Source organism: Excalfactoria chinensis, chromosome 3 (assembly GCF_039878825.1).
Source record: "Excalfactoria chinensis isolate bCotChi1 chromosome 3, bCotChi1.hap2, whole genome shotgun sequence".
Classification (NCBI taxonomy): domain Eukaryota; kingdom Metazoa; phylum Chordata; class Aves; order Galliformes; family Phasianidae; genus Excalfactoria; species Excalfactoria chinensis.
In genome coordinates this window covers 2,907,701-2,933,722 of record NC_092827.1, presented here as the reverse complement: position 1 = coordinate 2,933,722, position 26,022 = coordinate 2,907,701, and the positions used below count along the sequence as shown (strand labels likewise).

At 44.8% G+C, this 26,022-nt stretch overlaps 1 protein-coding gene across 1 annotated transcript in view; it reads left to right on the top strand.

Moving 5' to 3' along the window:
• PKHD1 (PKHD1 ciliary IPT domain containing fibrocystin/polyductin) overlaps positions 1 to 26,022 on the top strand; it is a 212,179-nt gene that overhangs the window by 54,397 nt on the left and 131,760 nt on the right. The window contains exons 35-36 of the mRNA XM_072332429.1: positions 10,059 to 10,209; positions 21,807 to 22,019. Of these exons, the coding sequence (XP_072188530.1) occupies positions 10,059 to 10,209; positions 21,807 to 22,019 (364 nt within the window). The remainder of the gene's footprint in view (positions 1 to 10,058; positions 10,210 to 21,806; positions 22,020 to 26,022) is intronic.

Here is a 26,022-nt window from a genome sequence, read left to right as displayed (position 1 = left end):
AATTAGGTCCAGCTTTCCAAGTCACTTGTATTCCTATTTATCTTAGAATCACAGCTTTCCCTAGAATCACAGAATGGCCTGGGTTGAAAAGGTCCTCAAAGATCAGATGGTTTCAAACCCCCCTGCCATAGGCAGGGTCGTCAATCACCAGACCAGACTGTCCAGAGCCTTCTTTTCTGTTCTTATTTTCCTCATTTACCATCTCTCTGGGCACCACATTATTTGCAAGTGAAGAAGGAGAAGAGGTGATTTTGCATTTTGGAGTTATCTGGTACTTTATATAGGTGGCAATTCCAAGACAGCATCTTGGGAAGAATATAGGGTTCTCTGTAAGCACAGAGCATGCTGGACATAAAGGGTTGCTACTTTATTTATCTCAGTAATGCTATGCCACATCCCCTGACCATGCTGTGTGTCTGTGAGGATTGCAGGTGATGGACCAGCAGGGTTCTTGTGCTCTGTGTAGTAGATATGTGATATTCTTTCAGTATCGCTTCAGTGCCATTCTTGTCTGATGGGTGCATGTTGAGGATGAGAAGATTGTAGTTGGTTGCCTCTGCTTGTAGATGTATGATTTAAATATGTAGAATCTCAGAAAATCTGAGTGAGAAGGGGCCCAAGAGGATTATCAAGTCCAACTCCTGGCTCCACGCAGCACGGCCCAGTATATGCACATATGTGTATATACAAAACAGATTCAGTAGCTCAGTAGGAAATATTACCTAAGGCTGAAGATGTGATGTTGTCTTTCAAGCTTCTTCATCCCTTAGCTCCAGAAATGGGTAGAGCCTTAACACATTCTCATTCTTACGCTCTCTTCTGTGTCCTTTGGTTATCCATCTTTATCTCTGTCCTGTTTTCCTGGAGCACCAAACGCTCTCAGAAAGCAAAAAGATCCTCCTTTTGCTTTTTTTTTCCCCCAGTGTTCCCCTTTGAGGAAAATCACTGCACCAAATCAAGAGTGGTTAAACAGGGTATGAGTGAAATATGCCGCCTGCAAGGATGGATGCGTTCTGGTCTGGGAGAATGGATGGGAAGTCAAGAGTAGGACCAGATGGAAACTTTCTAAAATGTGATGTGCATATATATATATGTTATATATATATGTTATAAACCTTCACTTTTAGCAGCCCAGCAAGTTCACCTCTTACGTTCTCTATTTCTTAACCTCCTGCCTTGGTCGTGGTTGTTTTCAGAGGCGGGGATAGAACACGCCAAAGCAAGTCGGATTCGCAGGCCTGGCGGAAAGGAAATGGAGGAGTCAGTAACAAATAAACAGTCAAAAGCACAAAGCTGGTCTTGGGGTACAGATGCTATCAGAGCAGCAAAGGGACCATCTGCAAGGTTGTTAAGATGTAGAGAACCAAGATGGCCTCCACAGTAACCACAGGCAATGCAAAGAGATAAATGGTTGACCCGAGCTTGTGTCAGGCTAGGATTGATGCCACTATCAGCCCTAGTGCCTTTGCAATGATTTTTTTTTTAAATCTCTGATAGAGTGTGTTATCTAGTTACTGGCATGAGGGCAATGGCCTGGAGGCAGCGAGGAGGAGGAGGGGGGAGGACGAAGGAGAGGAGGAGTGAAAGAGAAAAGGGGGGAAGGAAAAGGTCATTCTAGGAGGACAATCTCGGTTGGACTAAATAAGAAAATGAGGGCCTTGCCCTGAAAGGGGAAGGAGGTAAATAAATAATAAAAGAACCTGCTGCTAGGTGTGCAGGAAAAGGATAAGCGAAATTGCTTCCCCTTCTTTCCTTTTTGTTTTCGTTCTTCTTTTTCTTTCTTTCTTTCTTTTTTCTTTTTTTTTTTTTTTTACTTTTTCCTTTTAATAGGATCAGCCTTGGGCTGCAATGGGAAATTTAGGAGATCTGCTTCTGGTGAGGTTTGTCTTTTTTTTTCTTTTCTCTCTTTTTTGCTTTAACTTTTTGCTTCCTGATTTGAAGTTTTAACTCTTTCCTTTCCTGTTCTCAGCTCAAAAACCACCACCACCAACAACAAAAGGCTGAATTATGTACATTTTCTCTTCTGTCCCTCACACCTTTGTTTTACTTTTATTCCACTTCCCTCATCCCACCATCTTTCTAGTGTTAGAGGTTATTTTGAAGTTGGTCCTGGGAGCCCTCCTCCCCCTGTTGCACAGGTGCCCTGTTGGCTATTGCTTTGTCTCCATAAGGATGCCACCTCCCCTTAACCCGCAGTACACTGACACCTTTCCTCTCCCACTTATACAGACCCACATGAAATCGGAACCATTTTTCTTCTTTCCCTCTATTTATTCCATCCCAAAAAGAAAAACAGATTGAGAGCAGAAAGTGTCGTTTTAGAGGCACAACTCTACAGGGCAGAAAACGACAATTTCCCTTCCCTCACATAGAAAAGGCTTGAATTAAGGTCAAGAGAGTGCAAGGAAGCCTTCCCAAGGGACTACAGACAAATTTTCTCTGTTTTCTTGCAGACTTTTACATAAAGCCTTGTTGCCACTTTCCTGTTTAATTATGAAAGACTCTAATTGGCTCCTTTGGCACGTTGGTAGATTTGGAAGGGGACAGTGTTCTGTGGTGGAAGCACAGCTCTGGTTCTCCATCTGTAGAGCTTGCTCTTGACTTGGGTGAATGGCGCTGGGGGTGTTTAGTGGCTGGTTCCATGCTACCATGCAGGCTTTGGGCTCTGGATGAATTTGAAGGGAAGCTTTTCCATCTCACCCTTGTGAATTTGAATGGAAAAGTTTGTTCTCCTTAGAGGTAAACCTAGCCTAAGCTTGTTCTTCTCCTGTGTTGGAGTTTGGCTTAATGTATGAGTGGGTCTTGCTTTCCTTAGGTGCGATGTGGGTTGAAGATGTCTCCAAACAGCTCTTGCATTGCTGGCATAGTCCTCTGTGTTACTGTCTGAATTTGTGTCCTGTTTCTGATCCTGGGTAGATCTGATGCTGGACTATGAACATTGCCCTTACAGGAATGTAGCTCTAGAGAGCTGAGTTCGGTGCCTGGTTGTGGCTTGACCAAAGATCTGACTAAGATCAGACTTCCAGGGAGAATGGGAAAGCATGTTGGGAGTTTAATGTGGTGGGGGACACAGCTGGGTTTTGCTTCATTTAGGGAAAAAAAGGGCTGTATCCTGAGGGTAACAAGGACCTGAAAACTTCATATTGTAGCAAGCTATCAGGAGTGATGGAAACATAATCATCTTGCATCATAATTTCTTCTGTGTATATATAGACTTTGGCATAAGTAGTAAGGATGAGCAGTATTTGTATCTGTACCTTGCACTTATTTTTTTCCTGTTTTGTTACTGCTGGTTTTACAACAAAGCTTTTCCCAGACTAAAAGATGAGAAAGAAGTGTGTACCTGGAGGATGACTGAATTTCAGTTCAGAAACATTCGTTAACAGAAAGTAAATTAAGAATGTTGTAGCAAGAGGGGAAAACCAGCGTGCTCGAGCCCTCTGCCACAATTAACCTGAGAGCCTTCATTCTGTCTTTAACAACAGGGTTAATTTTATGTGATTGCTAGTAAAACCAGGCTGTTTTCATGGTGAGTTGTCAGCAGCCGGGTGATGGACTGAGTTAACAACCCCTTGGAAGTGCTGGGTGTGTGCTTGTGATTGGCAGCTCTGTAGGTGGAAACCCCTCGTTCCCAATCTGTCCTTGGGGATAACTGCAGAGCAAAGGACTTCATTAAGGGATGGTAAGGCTGCCTCATAAAAACGAGCAAACGATTACCATCAGAATGGGAAGGAGCAGAGGGTACTGGGTGATCTGGGGGGCCCTGTGATGAAAAGCAGAATTCCCAGGGCAGGGAAGCATCAGGTGAATTGACTGCTATGGCATTAACAAAATATTCCCCTTTAAATTCGTGGGTGATGCAGGGCTGGGAGCTGTTAGCTCAGATTCAGTTAAATTTCAAGTGTCAGAGCTCATTAGAGGTGATTTTAGCCAAAGACAGTTTGTGAGGTGCTCTGTAAATTCTACTTCCTTGAATAAGCTTGAATCAAGAAGATGCCACTTGACTTACTGATCGATTTTTCCTGCTTTCACACAACTTCTTTGGGTCTGGGATTCCGATCGAAGGTCAGACTCAGTTTTTAAGTCACTTAGGGACTGTAGTTCTCTTGGGACCATCAAGGATCATGAAAGTCCAGCTCATGTAGATACATACTCTTTCAGTTACGGTGCCTGTCTCTACCTGAAATCAAATCTGCCCTTGGAAAATGCTACCTGGCGCCCATCTGCATCCTTAAGCACTTGAATGGGGTATGGATATGCCACCAAGGTTCCTTGGGGAAGAGGCCCTAGATTTGATACCCTGCCAGGTGATGCGGAGGCAGACAAATGTTGTGTGTGGTGGGTGGACAGTAAAAGCCACGACACATTGCAGGGGATCTGTTCCCAACAATGATAGGCTGTTCCAGCCCCAAAAAGCACAAGGATGGCTTCATAGCTCAGACAGGAGCAGTCTGTGCTTTGAACTCAAAGGGCTCTCAGTTCAGAGGGCAACGTGTTAGTTGAGGAGCATTCTTGCACGCTATTCTCTCATTTTAATTAACTCTTTTAATGTCTGGAAAAGTGCATTTCTGCTCTGGATATTTCCTTGTTCGGAAGTTGTCTTGCATCAGGAATGCTTGTTCAGCTCCTTGCAGATTAAGATCTTGGGCTTTATCTGGATTTATTGCAATTAAATAGACACCTTTTCTGCAAGGAACAAGGTGGGATGTACCTGGTATTTTCAATGCCACTGGACACCCAACCATCCCATTAGGAACTGGAAAATTCAGCTTGAAGTGGCAGTCCAAAGGTAACCTTTACCGATGGGTGGCATCTCCATAGCCATCATAACCCAGAGTTCCCCTATTGCTTGTGTGACCTTTTCTGTAAGAGTCCCATCTTCACCTTTTTACCTTTCTGGCAGATAAGTGTTTTTGATGATGACAATAAAGATACGGCAAAGCACTTTTATTCTTGGTTGCCCCATCTGGGCTGTGCGTTTGATCCGAACGGCCAGCGTCCCAGTCAGATTGCACTATCAGATGGAGCTGGCTCTATTTCCTGCATTATTCTTCCTGGCTGTACCACATTATGCAATTATGTTTGCATTTAAACCTGAGCACTTACCTGTAATGATGCTGTAGTTCAGTTCATGATACATTACAGCACTAGATAATGCATACAGATAGGCTAAGAAAGCATGTTGTTGATGTGCTAAAACTAAACAGGACATCGCATTTGAAAGCGGGCTCTGAAAGCTCGCAGATTAGGATGAGACGCTTAAAAAAAGCTCGCATTACTGAAATAACAGTCATGCAGGGTGAAACCCTCACCCTGCTGGGCAGGTACAGGATTGAAGGGACATTGCAAGGCTTCAGTCTGCATCTCAGAAGATAGAATCACAGAACGGCTTGGGTTCAAAGAGACCTTAAAGATCATCTAGTTCCAATCAAGGATATAGAATCATAGAATCGCCACAGTTGGAAAAGATCTACAAGATCATTCAGTCCAACCATCCAAACGTGTGTTATACCTGCTAACACCTAATACTTGGATCAATCTCCCACCATAAGCTTCATAAAATCCCAAGAGATATGAGAACAACGTTTGACTCAGACTGACATGGGACTTTCCATGAGTTTCATGGTTTGTTTCATTATGGAGTGGCATCATCCTGCTCCTATCCTCCTGTTAGGTGGTATTTTACTTTGCTTTCAGGCGAGCTTTTTTTGCTTGGGTTTAGGAAATCATGCTACGTGTGGGACATGTGCTCCCCCCTCCAAGAGCAATGCCTTTTCAGTGCCCTACGAAAGCACTATAAGATCAAACTAATATTCCGTGTCCTTAATTAAATACCTCTGGTGCAAAGAGCCTTACCTTCTGCGCTTGGAAATTGCAATGATTACTCCCCTGCTGGAAAAGGCTTTTTTTTTTTTTTTTTTTTTTTTTGGCAGTTATTTCTGAGTATTTTTTGTTTGTTTGTTTTTTAAATAAGAATTAAACTCTTTCTCATGCCGTTGTCCAGTTGCTAATTGGCCTGAGACTGACTTGTGCCATGGGCTCTGACCTCCGAAACTGCCCATTCATTTTTTTTCTCAACTAATCAGCTAGACGAGCTATTTACAGTTGGCTTTTGGGTCTTCTCACTGCTTTTGTGGCTGCCCCTGTCTGAGTAATTAATGACAGCATGGCTTGTTTTTGGTCTTGAGTTACTAATGCTGTTGGCTGCAAATACATTTTTACCTCTGGGACGTGCCAGTTTCCTGGTTCTAGTCCCACCTCGTTGGCCCAGGTCAATTCTTTGTGTGTAAACAGATTTATCCTGTAATAGTTGGAAAGAGAATGGGTCATTCATCAGTCCCATAGAGAACATGCCCAGCCAGATTCTTCTCTTCTCGCGCTCGTGCAGCTCAGCAGAAGTCAGAAAGGCTGCTAAAATTAAGGGGGGAAAAAAAAGAAGAAAGTAATTATTTTGTTGTAACTCATTACAGCTCATGTCCAGCCACCTGCCCAGCACTGATCCATGTAGTATTAATGAAGGAGCTGTTATGTGGATTTCTTAGGTAGGGTAATATCACCTGCATTTTAGCACTTGTATAAAGGATAGAGAAATAAAGTAGCAACATGTGATGAAAAGTCATTAAAAAATAAAGCAATCATGTTTTAGCCTTGGAAAAGCATAGGTTGGTTAAGTTCTACAATAATTCACAAGGCAATGAGCTCATTTTAGCAGAAATTAATATTTTGTTTTTCCTACCATACAGTTCTTTAGATGTAGAATCATAGAATGGCCTGGGTTGCAAAGGCCCACAGTGCTCATCCAGTTCCAACCCCCTGCTATGTGCAGGGTCGCCAACCAGCAGACCAGGCTGCCCAGAGCCACATCCAGCCTGGCCTTGAATGCCTGCAGGGATGGGGCATCCACAACACGCTTTCCTTCTTTCTCAACCTTCTTCTCTCTCAACCTTTGTTGAACAGTTTGGCTACTGCATGGTGCTTTTGCTAAGGGAACTGAGGTGGGCTCTCCGTTGCAGCTCTTCCCTGTCAGGGTGGTAGGTCACTTTGCTGCACTCCTGTGACGAGGATTAAGTTGTACCCCCTCCATCTTGGGAATGTGTGGAGAAGTCTTGGGATCTTCTATGTCCCACATTAGCCTTGAGCATCTTCAGTTTGTTCTTTGATTGCATGGCACAGTCAACTGGATTCTCTTTGTTTTGGTGTGTAAATACATGAATTTGTGTGCCAAATAAGGTGTTGCTCTCTGCTGCTCAAGTGTGGGGTGTTTTTGTCTGCACTTGCTGCACTCTCTGGGACAGCCCTAATCCTTCTTTCCCACAGACCTCTATGTATGCTTTCATTCTTGCCTTCAGCAAACTCTTTGTATGCTGTCAGGAGTGAAAAGAAGATTGCAGAAGTCATCTTCTTGATGTCAATTTATCTCAGGGACACTTTTCACGCTGACTGATGTTGTGCGTGCAGGACACATAGAAGAGCAGAATAAAAGAGGGTCCCTATCATGCTTGTCTCAGGAGGGATACAAGCTGTGCAGTGGAATACTATGACTTTTCAGTTGTGGTGAACGTTTTTTCAGTTAATTTGGTCCAGGGTTTGAGTATCCAAGAGCTGATGAGGCAGGAATCATGCCAAGAGGAGAGTTCAAGGGTGTTGGGAAGCACCTTGTATGCTGACTCCACTGACTGTAGCAAATATAACGCATCTGCATCTCTTTCAAGTGTGTGTAGGAGGGAGGAGCCTCCACCAATTTGTCTGTTTTAATTATAGATGTTCTATCCACCTTCCTAATTGCTCCTTCATTAAGAAGTAGCTTGTTGTTTCTTGTTTCCCTAGGAGCTAAAAATGATCAACTTTTGTTTGTTTCTGTAAATATTTCCTTTTTTTTTGCCCTTGAGGAGATAATTATTTCTATTGTTGCATGAAGATGGTGGCCAATACAGGAGGAATAATTAGAGCAGATGGCTGGAAATACTTCCCTTGTAAAAGATATCTAGGGTAATAAAATGCCTCCCCTCCTCTTTTGTCTCCTCCTAATACATGTTTTTTCTTTCCTTCAGGTAGGTGGGGGTTGCGTGGGGCTGTAAATCTTTTCCTGTTGTATTAAACTGAGCAGCTGTCAAGAGTTCACAGCCCGGAAAGTGAGCTCCCTGTATCCATCACTGAAATTACAGTGTTTTCAAATGTGGTGTGGAGTTCTGGGTCTGCGGGGTGGGGAAATTCAAGCTGTACTCCATCACTTCAAATGTTAACCTTGCCTCTCTGTGCTGACTGAGGACAGGAACACTTGCTCTCCATACGCGTTGGCTAAATGGCAATCTGTCAGCACCAAGGAAAATGCTGCCCCATGCGTGTCAGTCTGCCAGAAGTTTGAAAGCTTTGGCTTTATGCAGCAGGAAGGATGTTGGGGATGGAACTGATGGTGATCTCAGTGCTGGAGAGGTGGCACGCTCTGTGCCTTAGTAGATGTGTCTACAGAAGGGATAACGCTGGCTACTGAAGCTGGGGAAGCTTGTGTTGCTCTCGATGGTTCTGTGTTAGGTAAGCATGGGCTGGGATCATAAAATGAGAGCATGGAGCACAGCAGCAAGCAAAATCTGTGCTGCTTCTTAGCTCAACCATTGCTTTGAGGTTTGGTTTTAAAGTTTCTTCTTATTCTTTTTATGCAGCTCTATGTGCTTTTTAGCAGTCATAGAATCATAGAATGACCTGGGTTGAAAAGGACCACAATGATCATCTCGTTTCAACCCCCTTGCTATGTGCAAGGTCACCAGCCACCAGACCAGGCTGCCCAGAGCCACATCCAGCCCGGCCTTGAATGCATCCAGTCCTTCTATTGTGCCTTTACTTAACTGAACAAACTGAAATGTCACCACAAATTGACATCAGATGAGCTAAGTTCTGCCTAAACTGGAGTTTCTCAACCTCTTAAATACCGAACGTTGCCTTGTATTTTGGTGGGGGGGGGGGGAGTTCAAGCTCACCAGCTGCTGGTGTTGTGCTATTAGAGTGACTGTAATTCACAACAGTTCAGATTGAAACATTGAATGTATGGTGACTTATGGTCCCTTCTATTTGTGGCTTGTCTGCCAGCCTGTGTGGGAATGCAAACATACCTCTATTTTTTATACACTTGTTGCAGTTGTTGCTGCTGTTTGTGGGCCCTGGTAGTCACAAGCTGAGAAATGGGCTCTCAGAGCTGGTGTCCCCAGGGCTGGCATACAGGCAACCTTAGAATGGAAAAACAAGGTGCAGGGCAGTGTACCGAACTGCAAGGAGCCTGTGTATCATTTGTGTTATACTATTGAAATACTATTTTATCATTACATCAGTCATTGCTTGAGAGCTCTGATGGAGAGGGAGCTATTTTGCAGGCTTGGTTACCAGAATGGGTTTCCAATGGTAAGCAGATGTGAGGGCACATCTTTCAACATTCTGGAGTTTGGTTTAAAAGTACAGTTTATCTTGCTGAAAGAATTGATCCTGAACTTGAGTGAATGTAAGCTGGAGCTCTGGGGTTGGGAACTGCATGGGGCCCAGCACTTGGGCACAGCCCTTAACATGAACTGAGAACTTCTTCAAGACATTCTGTGTCACCTCATTCAGACCAGAATGGAGGCCTGGTTGTACTCAGAGAAGGCTTAGCCTAAATCACCTCTGTGTGTACAAAATAAGGCAGCTTTGTGGATGTATTTCACACCTGTCTCAGGCTGGAGTGTGAAGCCACTGCCTTGAAACCACAGCCGGCTCCAGCCTCATCATTCAGAGCTCATTCTATTCCGGTTTCTCTTTCTCCCATCCTGGCTTTCTGTCTGCCTGCCATTTATCACTCTTCATGCTGCAAATGATAAAAGCACGGGAGGAAAGTGCCCACTGCTGGCCACAGACAAGGCAGCTTTCCTGGCTCTGCAGGCTCGTTGTGCTTCATTCAACAAACACAGGTGGGATGGGCACTCAGCCATCGCTCCGCTGCTTGCAGCTGCTGCTGCCCTTCAGTCTTCTGTATAAGTGTTTAAATAACCATAGGTTGGATGCTCTGAACCTCTTCTCCATCTCTTCTCCCTTAGGCCGCCCTCCAGCTGTGCGGTCGCTGGGCCGAGGCCTCCAGCTGGCCCTCTGGCCGCCCGCCGCAAGATGGCGCCAACGTCACGGTGGAAGCGGGCCGGACGCTGCTGCTGGGCGCCGCCACCGCCGTGCTGCACCTGCTGCACCTCAGAGGTCTGAAAGGGGCTTTGGGGCGAGGGAGGGATGTGTGTGGGCCACAGAGGGGTTGGGGGTCGGGGGGAGCGTTTAATTCGTATGTATGTATGCAAATGGCATGCTAAAGAAATGCTTTAGTATGATTGGTTCCCCCTTCTGCACCACTGAAGGGGGTAAAGCCTGGTGTTGAAGGGTGCTTCTTAACCCCGCTGTGATTATGGTGTGAAGTTGAAGAAATAGGTCAGAGCTCAGGTTTTCCTGAGACTTCTGGCTGCAAATCTGCATAGGGAATTGGAAGCTCATCCTCTGGCTTCTTTAAGAAGGCGGACACAGTCTTGTAGCACAAGCCCTTTGAGATCTGGGCCCATGCAAAGGCAGGTTTATCTCTGAGTTAGGACTGACGAAGCCTTGTTTAAATGCAGAGTCAGGATGTGCTGAGGTCTGGTTTGGTGTGAGACCAAACTGGAGTCATCTTTCCTTACCTTTCCTTGTGCTGCCCAGCTCTGGGGAGTTGTTTAGGCTCCTGTATTGATCTACAGAAACACACATCACCAAAGGCATACTCATCTTAGGTATTATAGATTCCCATCTTAAGAAGGATCTCAGTTAGGTGATCCCCTCAAGAGTAACAACTACTGAGTCTCTGAACTTGTCAAATAATTGCCAAGTTTCCCCAGCTGCAAAATGGGCATGACAATAAACCCCAAGCCTGCAGGCGAGTGTAGAAGCGCACTCTGATTGAAGCCTGAGCTGAAGTGTTTTTGTAGGTTGGAGCTGGAGAATGGGATTAAATCGTAGTTCTGTTCCCTTTTGGCTTTCTTGACTCAGCACCGGGCTGCCTGTGCACTCAACCTGAAACAGACTTTATGGATGAGAAAAGCCTATAAAGCTACTGAGTCTGCTCTTCTGCAAAGGCGCTGTTGTACCCGACCATTCAGGTGCTGTATCCAGCAAACCCAACCCATATATGTAGGCCAATTTCTTGAGGATTTTGGATACAGTTTATGTAGGGTGAAGTCATGATGGTTTCAACAGTGTAGAAATTGCTTAAAGACTGTTACAACAAGGATGTCAGCTGCGCAATGCATCCTTTGGGTGACCCTGCTTTGGCTTTATTAGCACCCAGACAAATGCATGTAGAGGTTCTGGTAGTCACTAGAGTCTCTGTACAGAAGATCTGGAGGCTAAAGCAATAGTGAAATGGGATTAAGCAGCTCGATCCTGCCCACTACCATGAGGACCACCAGCTTCTGCCTCCCCCGTGACAAGCAGAGCATGGATGCATGATTATCAGCAGTGGGAAGTTTAATATCCAGACTGCAAAACTGCTCAGACAATACTGATTGAGGAAGAGATACAGGATAGACAGATTGTAGATAACTACGTAAGATCAGCAGATTGCAGTTATTACTAATGTGATCTCGGCATCACGAGTATGGTAATATTTATGGTAACCCAGGACAGATGGAAATATCTCTTACGCAGAGCTTCCACTGGAGTAACTCATTTGTCTTTGGTGGGTTGATGCCTTGGACATATTATTACCTTTATCTGAAGTCTTACTACTGAACAGGACAGCCTCGAGGGAATTCTGGAGACTGGAAAAGCTGCCTGTTCTCCTTCCAGGAGTAGCTTGGCAGTGAATTTTGGAGTGATGTTGCAGGTATTTTCCGGTGGGGTTGAAGGTCTCAGGCATTCCACAATCCATTTGCTTTGCAGTGGCAAAGATGAGATGGACAGCATTGTAGGAAAAAGGGAAAATGTTACTTTAATCAATCACAGAACCATAGAATGGTTTGAGTTGGAAGGGACCCTTCAAGGCCGTCTGTCCCACTGCCTGCACTGAACAGGGACATCCACAGCTCCATCAGTGCTCAGAGCCCATCCAGCCTGACCTTGGCTGTCTGCAGGGACAGAGCACCCACTCTGGACAATAGGTGTTGCATGCAGACCTGGGGAAGAAGGAAATCTAAATACTGATTTTGCTTGACTTTTTCCTGGGCTTTGATGCTATTATCAAAAAGCATCAAATATTAGCCGATACGTCTGCGTACATACATGTCAAATAGGTAGTGCTTCACTAGTCCTTCAGCTTCCGTGCTGATAAAGACTAGGTATGAATTAGATCTTTCCTCTGTTTTTCTGTCCTTAAACCTATTTTAAAATCCCTTGTCCGTAGCCAAGGTTAAAAAATACTTTCGTTGTGGTGTTTTCTGTGCCAATTACTCAGCCCATTTGGAATATGCATTGTGATAGTTGTTTTGTTGGTTTTTTTTTTTGCAGGCAGTTTCTAGTTCATATTTTCTTTTTTTAATCAGGCAGAGACATTACAATTAAAACACCGTAAAAGCGATTCTGGCAGTATTGCAATAAGCATGTTTTTTAATTAAAGAAAGAACATGGGATGTACAAATAGTACCAGCTAATGGGAAATTTCATCCAATGTATTTTTTAATTGAGATTTAAAAGGAAGAAGAGTCAGCCCTCCTTCTCCCCATCACTGTGATATCTTTCTGTGTTGTTACAGTGAGGTGCACCAAATATGAAAGAATCTCAGAACCTTAAAGTCCCTGCTGCTTTGATGGGGGAAAAGAATGAAAGGCATCAGTTCTTTAGAATGTTAGTGTCATTTTTAGCAAGAAATCCGGTATTATTCATTAGAATTCAAGTCACAGAGCTGGACATTCCCCAGAGAAAGGATTTTAAGGCCCATCTGTAGCAACTAGAGGATTAGGTTAGATATTAGGAAGAACTTCTTTACAGAAAGGGTAGTTAGGTACTGGAATAGGCTCCCCAGGGAGGTGGTTGAATCGCCATCCCTGGATGTGTTTAAGAGCCGCTTGGATGTGGTGCTCAGGGATATGATTTAGCAGAGGGTTGTTAGAATTAGGGTACTATGGTTAGGCTGCGGTTGGACTTGATGATCTTCAAGGTCTTTTCCAACCTGGTTAATTCTATGATTCTAGAGGGGTTTTTTTTGGGTTCTTTCTCAGCTGTAAACCCTGGTTTGTGTTTGGTCACAGGCTGCAGGTCTTCCTTTCTCATTCTGTTTAGAATGGGATTATAGGAAGCGTGCACACCCAGGGCTCATGCTTGTTGATGAAATTGAGTTTTTGCATCTTTAGTAGCTCCTGAGACTCCTCCGAGGTGTTGCAGGAGGAGTAGACTGGAGAAAACTTGTTCTGAGCATCCTGGTCTGGGCTGAAAGCTGTTTTCCAGCATGGAAAAGGGGGAATGTGTCCCTGCTGGGGAAGTAAATGGTGCTTCTTAAGCGTAAGCATCTGTCTACATCTGCCCTAGATGCTAAGCAGGCTCCAGTGACAGCTGCAGCATCATCCCGTTAGTAGTTCCATCCTTGCACACCTGTATGTGGTACAGTCCATGCAGCCATGCAGCAGAGATATAAGTCTTTGGTTCTGGGCAGCTTGGTCTGGTGGTTGGAGACCGTGTACATAGCAGAGGGTTGAAATGAGATGGTCATTGTGGTCCTTTTCAACCCAGGATGATTTTTAAAGCTCTTAAATGCAAATTAATATCTTCAAAGGCATAAGTATGTCTTACAAGCACAGAAGTACTGATGAAGAGTAATGTGTAGCAGAGCATTGCATGAATTTTGATGTATCCCCCCTTCTTCTGATGGCTTAACAAACTGTGCATTGCGATGGGTGAGAACAGGCTTCCACTAAGAGGAACAAGTTCCCGGAGCAAATCAGAGATATGTTTAAATTTAAGTGACAGAAATCAGCTTGAGATAACTGTGGGTGGAGGGATATAGCAAGTGGAAACACTCTGGTCTGATGGTCACCCAGATAGACTGTAGTAATAATTCTACTCCCTACAACTGTTCTTTCCCTGAGGTCTCCCTCTTTTGCTGGAGGTGAAGGACTCAACACGTATCCATCACCTGTAGACTTGAAATAAGATCCTAAGGACTGATGTTTTTCTTTGTGTGGTGCTTAGCGTGGTGCTGTCTCAAGGCTTACCTGACAACTTAGAATCATCAGCTCACCAAGGCTGGAATAGAGCTCCAAGATCACCCAGTCAACCATCCAAATAAGTCTTATGAGGAGCGGCTGAGGGAGCTGGGATTGTTTAGCCTGGAGAAGAGGAGGCTCAGGGGAGACCTCATTGCACTCTACAACTTCCTGAAGGGAGGCTGTGATGAGGAGGAGCTTGGCCTCTTCTCCCAAGCAACAAACAGAACCCAAGGAAATGGCCACAAGTTGTACCAGAAGAGGTTTAAGTTGGACATAAGAAGGAATGTTTTGTCTCAGAGAGTGGTCAAGCACTGGAATAGCCTGCCCAGGGAGGTGGTGGAGTCGCCATCTAAGTCAGTGTTCAAGAGGTGTCTGGATGAGGAGCTACAAGATATGGTTTAGTGGTTTGCTGTAGCTATGGTAATGGGTGGATGGTTGGACTAGATGATCTTGTAGGTCCTTTCCAACTTTGTGATTATATGATTCTATGATCCATCTACCACCAGTTGCTGAAATATGTGCTTATAGCATTATTGATGTTCTGGTGGAAACACGCAGCTAGTTTGGATCTACGTGTGCATATCACGAGACTGAAGGAACCTATAGAGGGAGGTTTGGACTTATGGTTGAGGCAGCCTTTGGGATGGAGCCAGTAGGACAAACTTCTTCACATCTTGCTTGGCACTGGTCCAGCCTGCAGTAAACTTTTATGGCTCATCCAAATGTCATGTAAGCCTGTCAGCAGGTCCGTGAAATAATGGATTGCTCCCACTGAAGGCTCATAAGCTCTGTATTCCTCTTCCCGTACAGAGGAGGATCTTTGTTTCATGGTTTTTTTTGGGGTTGTTTATTTTTTCTCTCTTGCAATGAGGCCCCTCCAGACACACTCTGGGAGCATGGGGATGAGCAGGAAGCAGGCTGCCAGCACACTGCAGCTTTGTTGTTGCAGCATGGATCCCAAAGCGCCAGCAGTTGCTTCCTACTGTTTGCCACTCAGGGATGCTTGCCAGAACCGTAACTTGTGAGCCTTAAGCCTGTCTGATGGAAGAATCTGTGGCTTCGTCATGTGAAACATTGGCTGAAGAAACTAGGAAGAGCGTGCTGTGGAAATAGTAGTTATGCACAGCTGTTGTGTGCTCCCAGCACAACCAGAACAGTTTTCCTTCAACTCTTTGCAAGGGTAGATAACAGCAGGACACGGGGAAATGGTTTGAAGTTGAAGGAAGGAAGATTTAGGTTGGATATCAGGGGGAAGTTCTTTACTATGAGAGTGGTGAGGTGCTGGAACAGCTGCCCAGAGAGGCTGTGGATGCCCCGTCCATCTCTGGAGGTGTTCAAGGCCAGGTTGGATGGGGCCCTGGGCAGCCTGGACTGGTATTAAATGTGGAGGTTGGCAGCCCTGCCTGTGGCAGGGGGTTTGGAGCTTCATGATCCTTGAGGTCCCTTCCAACCCAACCATTCTGTATCTCTATGGTGCTGGGAGGGAGTAGTGCTCTTGAGGAGATGACCTTTCAGCCATCAGATCCTCTTCTGCAGGGGGTGGGTTTTCTGTTAATCGGAGGGTTGTGACACAGTCTTGACATGTAGGACTGTTCTTCCATCATTATTTTCCTAGCACTTTCTGTTACTGATTTAAAACAAATCTCTGGAGACTCTCCAGCACCTTCCTTACAATTTGCTTGCTTTAACGCTTCACTGCAAATGCTGTGATTGCAAATGCTGAGGTGTTGCCACAAAAGATAATGGTAAAGAAGCCCAACCTCCATGTAAAGATGCAGTTTGGAATGGGGACTGTGCTTCCCACTGGGTTCAGTAAATCCCTGGAGCGTTCTGAATTTCAGCCTAAAAAATAATGAGAAAATCAACATCTCGCTTATGCGCTAGCAAAATGCGAAAAATAGAAGAGTTGATGTATTTTCTTTAAATGATGGTTTTGAGAAGGGTTATAAACCCCTGTGTCTGAAAGCACGAGTCAGTCTCTGTGTCACAGAGGCAAGGAGGAACTTTCCACAATCATCCTCAAAAGACATATCTGCATGGATGCTTATTCTTATTGCCCGGAGCACATGGTACAGCCTTCCTCCAGGGTAAGTGCTCTGGGTACCAGCATGGTGAGTTTGACCCAACTTGGTATTGCCTGAGCCGGTTGGGGCTGTGTGGCCAACTAAGTGGTGATACATTAACTTACCACTTCCTACTGCTCTGTGTGTGACTTCTACCATTACCCACCATATCTTCCCACATGAGAAACCTCTTTCTGTACAACCATTGGTATGCTGATGGAGCACTTGTTCACATGACAGATTACAACGCTCCCCTTATCATTATTATTACTACTGTTATTATTATAGTACCACTTTTTGTTATTTGGTCTGTTTCTCCCTTCCTCTGAGGCTGCCTCCAGTCTTTCCCTTGGTCTTTCCCCCCCTCTCTTTCTCTTTTGAGTAAAGACAGATAAAGAAAGATTTCTTTTCCAGGCAAAAGAGGTGGAGGCTAATTGCTGGGTTAATTGAGAAGAATGGCGCTTCTGATGTTCTCACAAAGTATCAAATAACCCCAACAGATTCCGCCCCCCTCTCCCTCACTCCACCTAAAGAGACCCATTGAATTTGCACATTACTGTACAGAAGTGATTATGGGTTTAATTGTATTTATTTTGCTTGGTGGGGAGGCCATCATAACAGTAGTTGATTGATTTTTATAAAATCACCCTCAAGGTCATATGTAGGACTTTGCTTTCCCGTGCAGCCATAACAAACAATTTGAGGGTCACAGCCAAAGGCTCAGCTGAGCAATATTCTTCCTTTCTGCTTTCAGAGAAGGGGTCAAGTGCAATAAAAGAAGGAAGCGTAACTTTTATTTTCTTTTAAAAAAAAGAAAAGGGGAAGACAGTCTTGTAAAGCAGCAGCTGTATATTTATTTTGACCCGATGAAAAGCAAAGAAATACGGAGAGCTGAGTGTTGGAAGGACCACATATACATTTTTGACACAGGTATTTGTAAGTTTGGCTGGAGTTTATTTTACGCTTGGAGTTGTTTAATGACTAAACGAATCCCTGCTAATACTTTCCTTGCCTTTATGTGATGTTGCTTTTTTCCCCCCTTTAAGTGCCCTTTGTCTTTGTTCTGAGAGGAATTCAGAAACTTCGTGAGTAGCTAAGATAGCTGCATTAAGGCCATCACTTGCAGCTGATGCGCTCAGTTCCTATGATTACATTGGGATCTGACTGCTGCTACTAAGGGAAAGCTAAAGCATCCCGTATGGCAAATCTCTCTTGGTGGTCACGATCTCTCAAATCTTTGCACCATTGCCAAGTGTGTGTAGGATTGTCATTGCCCTTGGAGGACAGACTGTCTCAAGGCAACAGCTCCCACCTTGAAGTCCAGTTCTTATTGTCCCAGTGCAACCCAGTCTTCACCCAGAAAGGGAAAGCCAATAGGACGTGCCCCAGAGTGGGTCAGGCCTGCAGGCCGAGCACAGCAGAATTAGTGCCTGCAAGCATGATGCTACTGAGAAGCAATGGGACAACATGTGTGCTTCTAACCAGTGCAGGGCAGTCACTAAGCATCTGATTGCCAGGCTTACCAGACACCTTTAAATCCATAATATTCAAATAGATGCAGGGGCCAATTGCTCAGGCTAGCTGACATGTAGTGAGCCTAATGCTATGGAACCAGGGGACTTCCAGAGGAAGGGAAACAGAAAGGGTTTAGAAGGCTGTTCATTCACGAGGAGCTATATAAGGATGGGCAACTCTTGACATGCCAAAGCCACGTTGTACACAGAAGTGCCTATCAGAACCTTTAGAGCCAGGGTAGGTAGGTAAAAAGGAAGGTAAATCACAGACCTTATGGGAAAACAGATATCTTCCCACAGCTGCCTTGAGATGTGCTGAAAAGGCTGCAAACAGGAAAGAACTTGGGAGTCTTACAAGCAAAGATGCTCCCCCATCTCTCCCATCCAACAGAGAGGAACAAGAAAGGGTCATGGGAGGAACTGAGTGTTTCTAAGCTGCCTTATGGACAGCTTGAAAATTGTAAGTGGACAGTGTATGCCTGAAGCTTAGGGAAACTTTTGGGAAGGTTATTTGAGGCAGGAGTATGATTTTACAATCAGAAGACAGGACAACTCTGGCTACCAGCCTTCCCAGTTCAGTGATGTAGCATAGCAACAATTAAAATACTCATTAAAAATCATACGAAGAGAAGTGGAAGCAGAAATGACTGTGTTTCAGTGGGAACAGTGCATAGGAAGTCAATAAAGACCTTGGGGAAGATGTCTTTTTTTATGTTAGGAATAAAATAAATCGCAGTGATTTATAGTTCCATTTCTCGATTGCGGTGATAAAATTATTAACACTGCTGCTATAAGGCAAATATATTTAATAAATATTTCTGTTCTCAGCGTGGGAAGGAACAGGATGGTAAATTATATCACAAGAGGAAGATGGAACAGCAATCCATTTATTACTGAAGAAGCAGTTAAATAGTATCTTCCAGGAATGCGCATCCTTTAAGCGCCAGGGCCAGTTTTATTCTGGTAGAGGCGTTCTGTGGTCTGTGAATATGAATTTCAGAGTAGGTGGGAAATTACAGGAGGGAAAAGTTTCCCAAGGGAAAGGTGACAAAATTTTAAGCCGTTTTCTAAGAAAATCACAAATTTGCTCAACAAATATAATTCTGCAAGCTGTAGTAGTGTGGTAACTAACTGAGGATCACCTGGAAGGAGTAAATTACCTGCGAGTAAGTGGAGACCCATCACCCATCCCATTTGTGAGCACCATTTAAACTAAGCATGGGTTTACACTGTTGAGCACATGGTTGGGTAGATAGGAACAAAGACTGTGGGTATTCAGTAAGGGATTGCATGAGAGAAAACCATAATATGAAAAACATCGGGAGCTGATGTGGCCAAGAAAGATGCTCTAATGGAGTAGTGAAAGGGGGCCATATTGTTTCTTTGTGTGAAAAGAAAGATACAGAAGGTGGGGATAAAGCAGAATTGCCTCAATGAGAACTACCAACGAGAAGAATAAAGGGGCAGAAGGATTAAGAAATCTGCCTTCCTCATTTTGGAGGCAGCATTCTTAGAACCGTACCATAGAATCATAGAATGGTTGTGTTGGAAGGGATCATTAATCTCCAGCCCCCCTGCTGCAGGCAGGGCTGCCAACCTCCATATCTAATACTAGACCAGGCTGCCCAGCCTGAGTGTTCAGGCTATGGAAGAGGATATAGGAGATTCCTTGCAGGAAGAATCTTACAAACTTTATAAACTACTCTGATGGAGGGCTGAGGTTTGATTTAATGGCTGTTTACCTGCTGATACTTCTGCAGAAAGTGCTGTTTTGTAAAACCTCTGCAGTGCATTACAGGAGGACACAAAGGCAGCCACTGTCTGAGAACTCATCTGTGGTTGGAAATAAAACAGGAATTGTGGCCAATAAGGGAGATTAGCCATTGGAAATAAACGATCGTAGAAAATGGTAGAATGATGTCACCAAGTCACTTAATTGATTGTCTGCCTTTCTGGAGGGTGTGGAGCAGTCAAACACAGAGGCTCTGCTTCCTCCACTTTGTCAGTAGTGTGATGTGCACAGACCATGGGGCGATAGGATCTAATGGTCCCTTCAGTCTGTGATTGAATGCCATTTCTGCATAGCACGTTTCCGTATTACCAACACTTCATTTTTCTAGAAGTGTCAGGCGTACCTCAGAATAAGTCAGAAACCTTCCATCATTTTAAGTGAAACAAGAAGAAATTCCTGCTGTTTTATCAGTGTTTGTTCAGTCCAACTTGTAAAAATATAACATGTCTGTAACAAAGCAAGCTTAACAGAAATGCGTTTGTATATAGAAAAGGATGTCGAGGGAAACAGGCAGCTTATATATCAGGGAGCTGGTGTTTGTGGGAGGAATCCTATGGTTCCTTGTGGTTATTTGCAAGAAAATGTAAGGTTTATCTCTTCTCTCTACTGAGCATGCCCTGTATAAACTTATCTGGAACTTACTGAATTCTGCAAAGGAATGTTTAATGGGTAGTTCTTACTCAAATGCTAGCTTTATTGTGGGAGTGAGAAATTAAGCTCAACAATTAAAGCCCATCAATGCAAGAATAAATAAGGAGGTCAGGATATGCAGAACATGCTGAGCAAAAGTGGATGCAATGAAATGGAAAGGCAGAGAAGTGCTGTGTGACTCCCATATCGTTGTGACTGGTAGTATCTTATGGAGAAGCCAACAGTTCAGAGGGTATGAAGATCACCATTAAAACTTGCTAACAACAGTAGGATGCTGGCCATGGTATGAGATACCCTAACTGCTTCTTCTTAAAGGAAAAGGTTGGGAGGCTCATAGACCCTTTGCAAAGAGATATGATGATACGTTTGGGAGTAGCTCCAGGGATGCATGGCTTGACCTAGGGAGACCTATCCCCTCTGCAGAAGGATTAGATGTCTGAGAGCCTACTCTGTGCAAATAAAGATAGCAAAAGTGTCCTTCATAGGAGGAAAACCATGAAAGGATGTCAGAGAACGGCTCTGAAATGACAGACTGGGATTACCAGCTCACACCAGGCAAGAACAAAGGAGGCATGACAAATGAAAAGAGACTTGAGTTGAAACCGAAGGATGAAAATGCCTTTTCATGAACTACATAACTTAGACCACAGAATTCATTGCTTCAAGAAGTTACTGAGACTGAGTATTAAAAAGATTTGAAGGATCAGATCTATATTACTGACAAAACCTGTCCAGTTTTACTAATAGATTGTAGAAGGGAAATGTTGGCAGGAAGATGAATGAAACCCTATGATTTGGGGCAAAACTAACCTCTAATTAGGGATTAAAATGAGGCTTTCGTGGAATGGGGAGATTTTTCATATCCAGCTAACAAGGAGAAGTTTCTTGTACTGTATTTGGAAGCATCTGGTTTTGAAGGGCAACTGGAAGAGGATTTAGGATTAAATCAACCACTGAACTAAACAAGTTGCCAGTTCTTGCATTCCTAAGCTTTCCTCTCCCCTCCCTCTGTCACAAGCAGTTTGTAATCTGGAAAGTAACCCACAAATTAAGTAATACTATCCTCTTCTAACAGGGAGTGAGTACGTTAAGACTGGGAGTTTACAAACTTAAGTCCCTTGGACTGGAAGTGGAGAGACTTAGATATTTGCCCAGGCTTAATGGTGGTTTTACTCAGGTCTAGAAAGATGCTGCCTGTGCCAGAAGTGAAAGATGATCTAAGTTAACTCAGATCTTCAATACTAAAAGAGACATGCTGTAAAGAACCAGTCAGTCCAAAGAAACTGACCACGATTGGATTTGTGTAGGAAGCAATATTGTTATCTTCATCAACCTCGTATCTTTAATCTCATTAGGATAGGAGCAATTTCTTCTCATAAGGAGAGGCAGTTCCACTGCCCAGAGAAGTGGTGGAGTCACTATCCTTGGGGGTATTTGAGAACTGTGGAGATGTGGCACAAAGGAAGGTGGTTTAGTGGGCATGGTGGGAGTGGGATGAGGCTGGACTTGGGAATCTTTGAGGTCTTTACCAACTTCAGTGATTCTACTGTTCTGTGATTCTATGGTAATGACTGACTATGGGGTCAGCGGTTGTATTTTACTCTTCTGTTGTCTTCAGGTGGCAAACTCGTATTTACTGGTCCAGGACCTGTAGAACTACATGCTCATTACATCCTGATATCTGATGGAGGAGAGCTCCGGGTGGGATCTTCCAAAGCCCGTTTCCATCACAGGGCGCACATCTATCTATATGGAAGCCTCCAGTCCCCACCATTATTTCCATATGGGGCCAAGTTCCTGGCAGTGAGAAATGGGACCCTTTCCATCCATGGTGAGTACATTTTTCCTTATCTTTCAAAGTGCTCTATTTTCATAAGAGCTGCCGTACTGGAAGCTGAGTCATTTTGAAAATTCCATCCCTATGATTCTGTGATTCCAAGTAGTTACGAAACTTTAGCATTCACTTATGTGCTTGAGAGATGTCTGGATTTATGCATTTGAATGGATAAATGAAGGAGTCCATCCCATGGAAACCAGGCGTTCATTCTCTACTGTGTATCCTGTGGGTTTACTCTGCTGCCAGAATGGGATATCCTTTTCTCCTTCTCTCTCTCCATAACAGCTAGGAAGTTTCCTTCTCTTGGGGTTGCCTATGGCAAGTACTCTGCCAGGTGGGTCCTGTGCTGAAGTCAGTGACAAGCTTTGCCAGCTGGAGTAGGAACACTGCTGCTCTTCACAGCAGCGGCAGCACAGAACTCCCAGCACTGTGTTTTCCTCTGCTCCTCCATCCTCCAGCTGTCTGTCTCTAGTGTTAGGAGCACAGCTGGCATCTTTCTGATCTCCTGGCAGTCCATGCAGCCACACTTGCTCTGCATAGGTTGCTGTCACAAGCAAAAAGCCCAGGGCTATGAAGAACTGTGGCAGTGCTAATAACTTCAGTCCTGGATGCCTGCTCCTCTGCTTTAACCACTATGTTTACTCTGAAAGAAAACCTCATGGAGCCAGAACTGTGCGTTCCTATTGTGTAGAATAGACAAGGGACCTAAAGGATAGACACTGGCATGGGTCTGTGGATGAGTACAGGTTCTTGTTATGGGGTAGAAGAATTTGGATACACAGATGCTGTGAAAAATTGGTAGTAAAAGGCCATTTCTAGTTGCTGTACTTGGGATGTGGAATTCAGGTCCCAGCTCAGCATGAATTAAGTATCAGTGAAATGCACAAATTTACCTCTTAACTAATGGGCTGTTTTTAAAGGCAGTATGTGTCTTAGGAAAGAGAAAGGGGAAAAAAAAAGCCAACATATCTGAACGCCTCATCTCCCTCCCTTCTGTTTTTGCATGTCAACCTTCATGTTGGTAGGCATCTGTATCCTCCAGCAGGGCTTGAACTTCCACCCTCCCGGCCCACGGGCAGAAATGTTGCCATCTGAGCATTACTGACACGTATGGCTCTCAGTCAAAAATAATGTAAGACACCGAGGGGTACAATCTGAGCACACAGAGGGAGCCAGCCGTGCTGTGTGCAGTGATCCTGTCAGTGCCCAGCAGCTCAGGGAGGTCGTGTGAGGTCGACTATTGGAGGGCAGTCTGCCGGCCGATGCCTTTCTGCATCAGGAGAGGGGAGTGGAAGCTGGGGGTGGCAGGGGATGCACCTGAACGTGTGCTGAAAGGCACACCGTGTGCTCTTGACCCTTTAGTTGAGTCACGGTAAGGCTGAAATATGTAGTGCTTGCCAATGGCTTGAATAATTTCAGTAAGCTGGCTTTAGTAGAAGGGTGCAGTGTTTCTATCCCATTTCCTAGAGGGGCTCCGTGAAGAAGTGCTATTAGATCACCCAAGCTGAATTGACTGTCCTTTACTGGCCATTGAGTTTCACACAGTTATCCCAGCTTTGGGTTTGGTAACTCGCATTAGATTAAAGCATGCCTTCCAGAAAGGCTTGGTCTTTGTCTGAGGACGTCAAGGGAATCAGAAGCCAGCATTTTCTGTTGAAGCTTGTTCCAGGGGATTAATTTGGTTAATCATCCATGCTTTTATTTTATTTTTTAAGAGACATATTAAGATGTCTCATTTGAATTTGCCTGGTAATGGTTTTCAGTATGTCGTATTCTCTGTCTTCTCCTGTTAGCTTCAAGCATCTTTCTTAATTTGACCTCTGTAAGAAAGTCAGAACTTTGTCCTTCCGTAGTCAGTGCACTACAAAAGCTTTGACTCCTTCATGCTGTTTTGCTATCTAGCAATTTGGGAAAGAAAGCTTAGCATCTCCTTGCTGCTGGGCTGCTTGTCCTGCTTCTCATTTCCCTTCTTAGCCTGCCCTGTGGCTGGCTTTTGGGGATGCCCAGTGAGGAGCCCCCACTGCTCTCTGTTCCCACCCAGAACAGCAGTGCTGCTGATGGCAGCTCCTGGGCTCCAGGCTGTGCCCTGTACCCCTGGGCTGCGCGAAGCATTGTGGAGCACAGCTCCATCCCCCTTGCATCTCCTGCAGGGATTTATGGCTGCACTAGGACCCCCTGAGCTGCCCCAGCTCTCACAACCTCTCCTTCCCCTTGTCAAACTGCAGGAGGTTCCTGCCTGCCCATTTCTCCAGCCTGTCCAGGTCCCTCTGCACAGCTGTGTTTCCGATGATGTTTTGCACCCCTGGTGTACCCTGCAGTGAGCAGCTCAAAGACCAGCCATGAAGCCACTTCTAAGCTCTGCATGACATACTATCCCAGTGCCTGGCTGCAATTAAGATTGATTCAGACCATGTAATCCACAATTTAGCACTGAAGCAGTAGCAGCTCAGTAGAAAATAAGACCAAAAGAAGTGTATTCTTTTGCCGGCTTCACATTGCTCACATCAAACAGAAATACGTCGTTCTGGCTCCAATTTAGCACCAGTCTGGCCCGTGGTATAGAACAAATTGTTGAGCATGTCAGCCTCTTTCATATCGCGCATGTATATGAAAGAAGCTGACATGCTCAGCGATGTATGTGATATATATATGTATATACATCTACACATATATGTATGTTATCACAGATCAAAATCGTTAAACAAGCAGGCTTTCAAATTCAGAGCTGTCGTGGTGAAGACAGGGCTGAATGCATTTTAATTCCCGTTCTCCTTCAGAGAGGGAAGTTTGGGGGATGCTCTGCAGCTATGGTTGAGTTCAGATTGTTTAGTAAGCGCTGTCAGCTTCTTACTTTGATATGTTAATATGACTCAGGGTTTCCCACAATCCCCTGGCGAGCAGCAGTCCTTTGCTCCGGTGGTTGTAGCAGACTGGGAAATTTCAGTGTTGCCTTTGGCTTTAGCCAACTCCCCTGCCAGTCAGAGCGTGCCACCCATAAACTGCCTGTCAGTCACACGTCAGGCTTACAGGGGGGTTCGGTCAGCCGGGGCAACTCCACTTTTTGACAATGTAATTATGGCCCTTGCATCCGCAGTAGGGGCCTGAGCGGAGCTGGGAGACTTTTATTGATTGTTCAGAAGGGAAATTTATCACTGTCTCCAGCTCTGTTCACACTTTATTCCCTGAGAAATGTTGCTGACAAGCTTTGGGAGAGAAGTTTGGCGTGGTGGCCTTGGCTGTTCTTGCACCTTTGTCCTTTCCAGGGAAGCGGGGTTGGAGGCACCAGCAGTGCTGAGCACTGGCAGGGATGGGGTGGAGATGCAGCATAGGTGTGGATGTCAACTCTTTTTAAGGGTAGATAACAGCAGGACAAGGGGAAATGGTTTGAAGTTGAAGGAGGGAAGATTTAGGTTGGATATCAGGGGGGAAGTTCTTTCCTATGAGTGGTGAGGTGCTGGAACAGCTGCCCAGAAAGACTGTGGATGCCCCATCCATCCCTGGAGGTGTTCAAGGCCAGGTTGGATGGGGCCCTGGGCAGCCTGGGCTGGTATTCAATGTGGAGGTTGGTGGCCCTGCATGTGGTGGTGGGGGGCTGGAGCTTTGTGATTCTTGATGACCCTTCCAACCCAGGTCATTCTGTGATTATGTGATGTTACATCAGTGCTTGAGGACACCAGATGTTTGCTTCCCAGCTTCCTGTTCCCAACACTCTCATTGCCATGGGTGGAAAAAAGGTTAAAGGTGTTTCCCATTCTGTTCCATTTCTTAGCCCATGAGGTCGCACTGTGTCTTGTTGAAGCAGACTGTGCTTCATCCCAAAGACCAGTCAGTACCAACATTGTGATGATATGGGGCATAAACATATGAGCCTGTTCTCTGACAACGCATTCCTCTCCAACTGGATGGAAGATGCTGCGCTTTGGATTTAGTAATATGGTACATACACTTTGTTCAAAGCCTTAAGCCTATGAGGTAAAGAAACATCATGCCCAGAGAG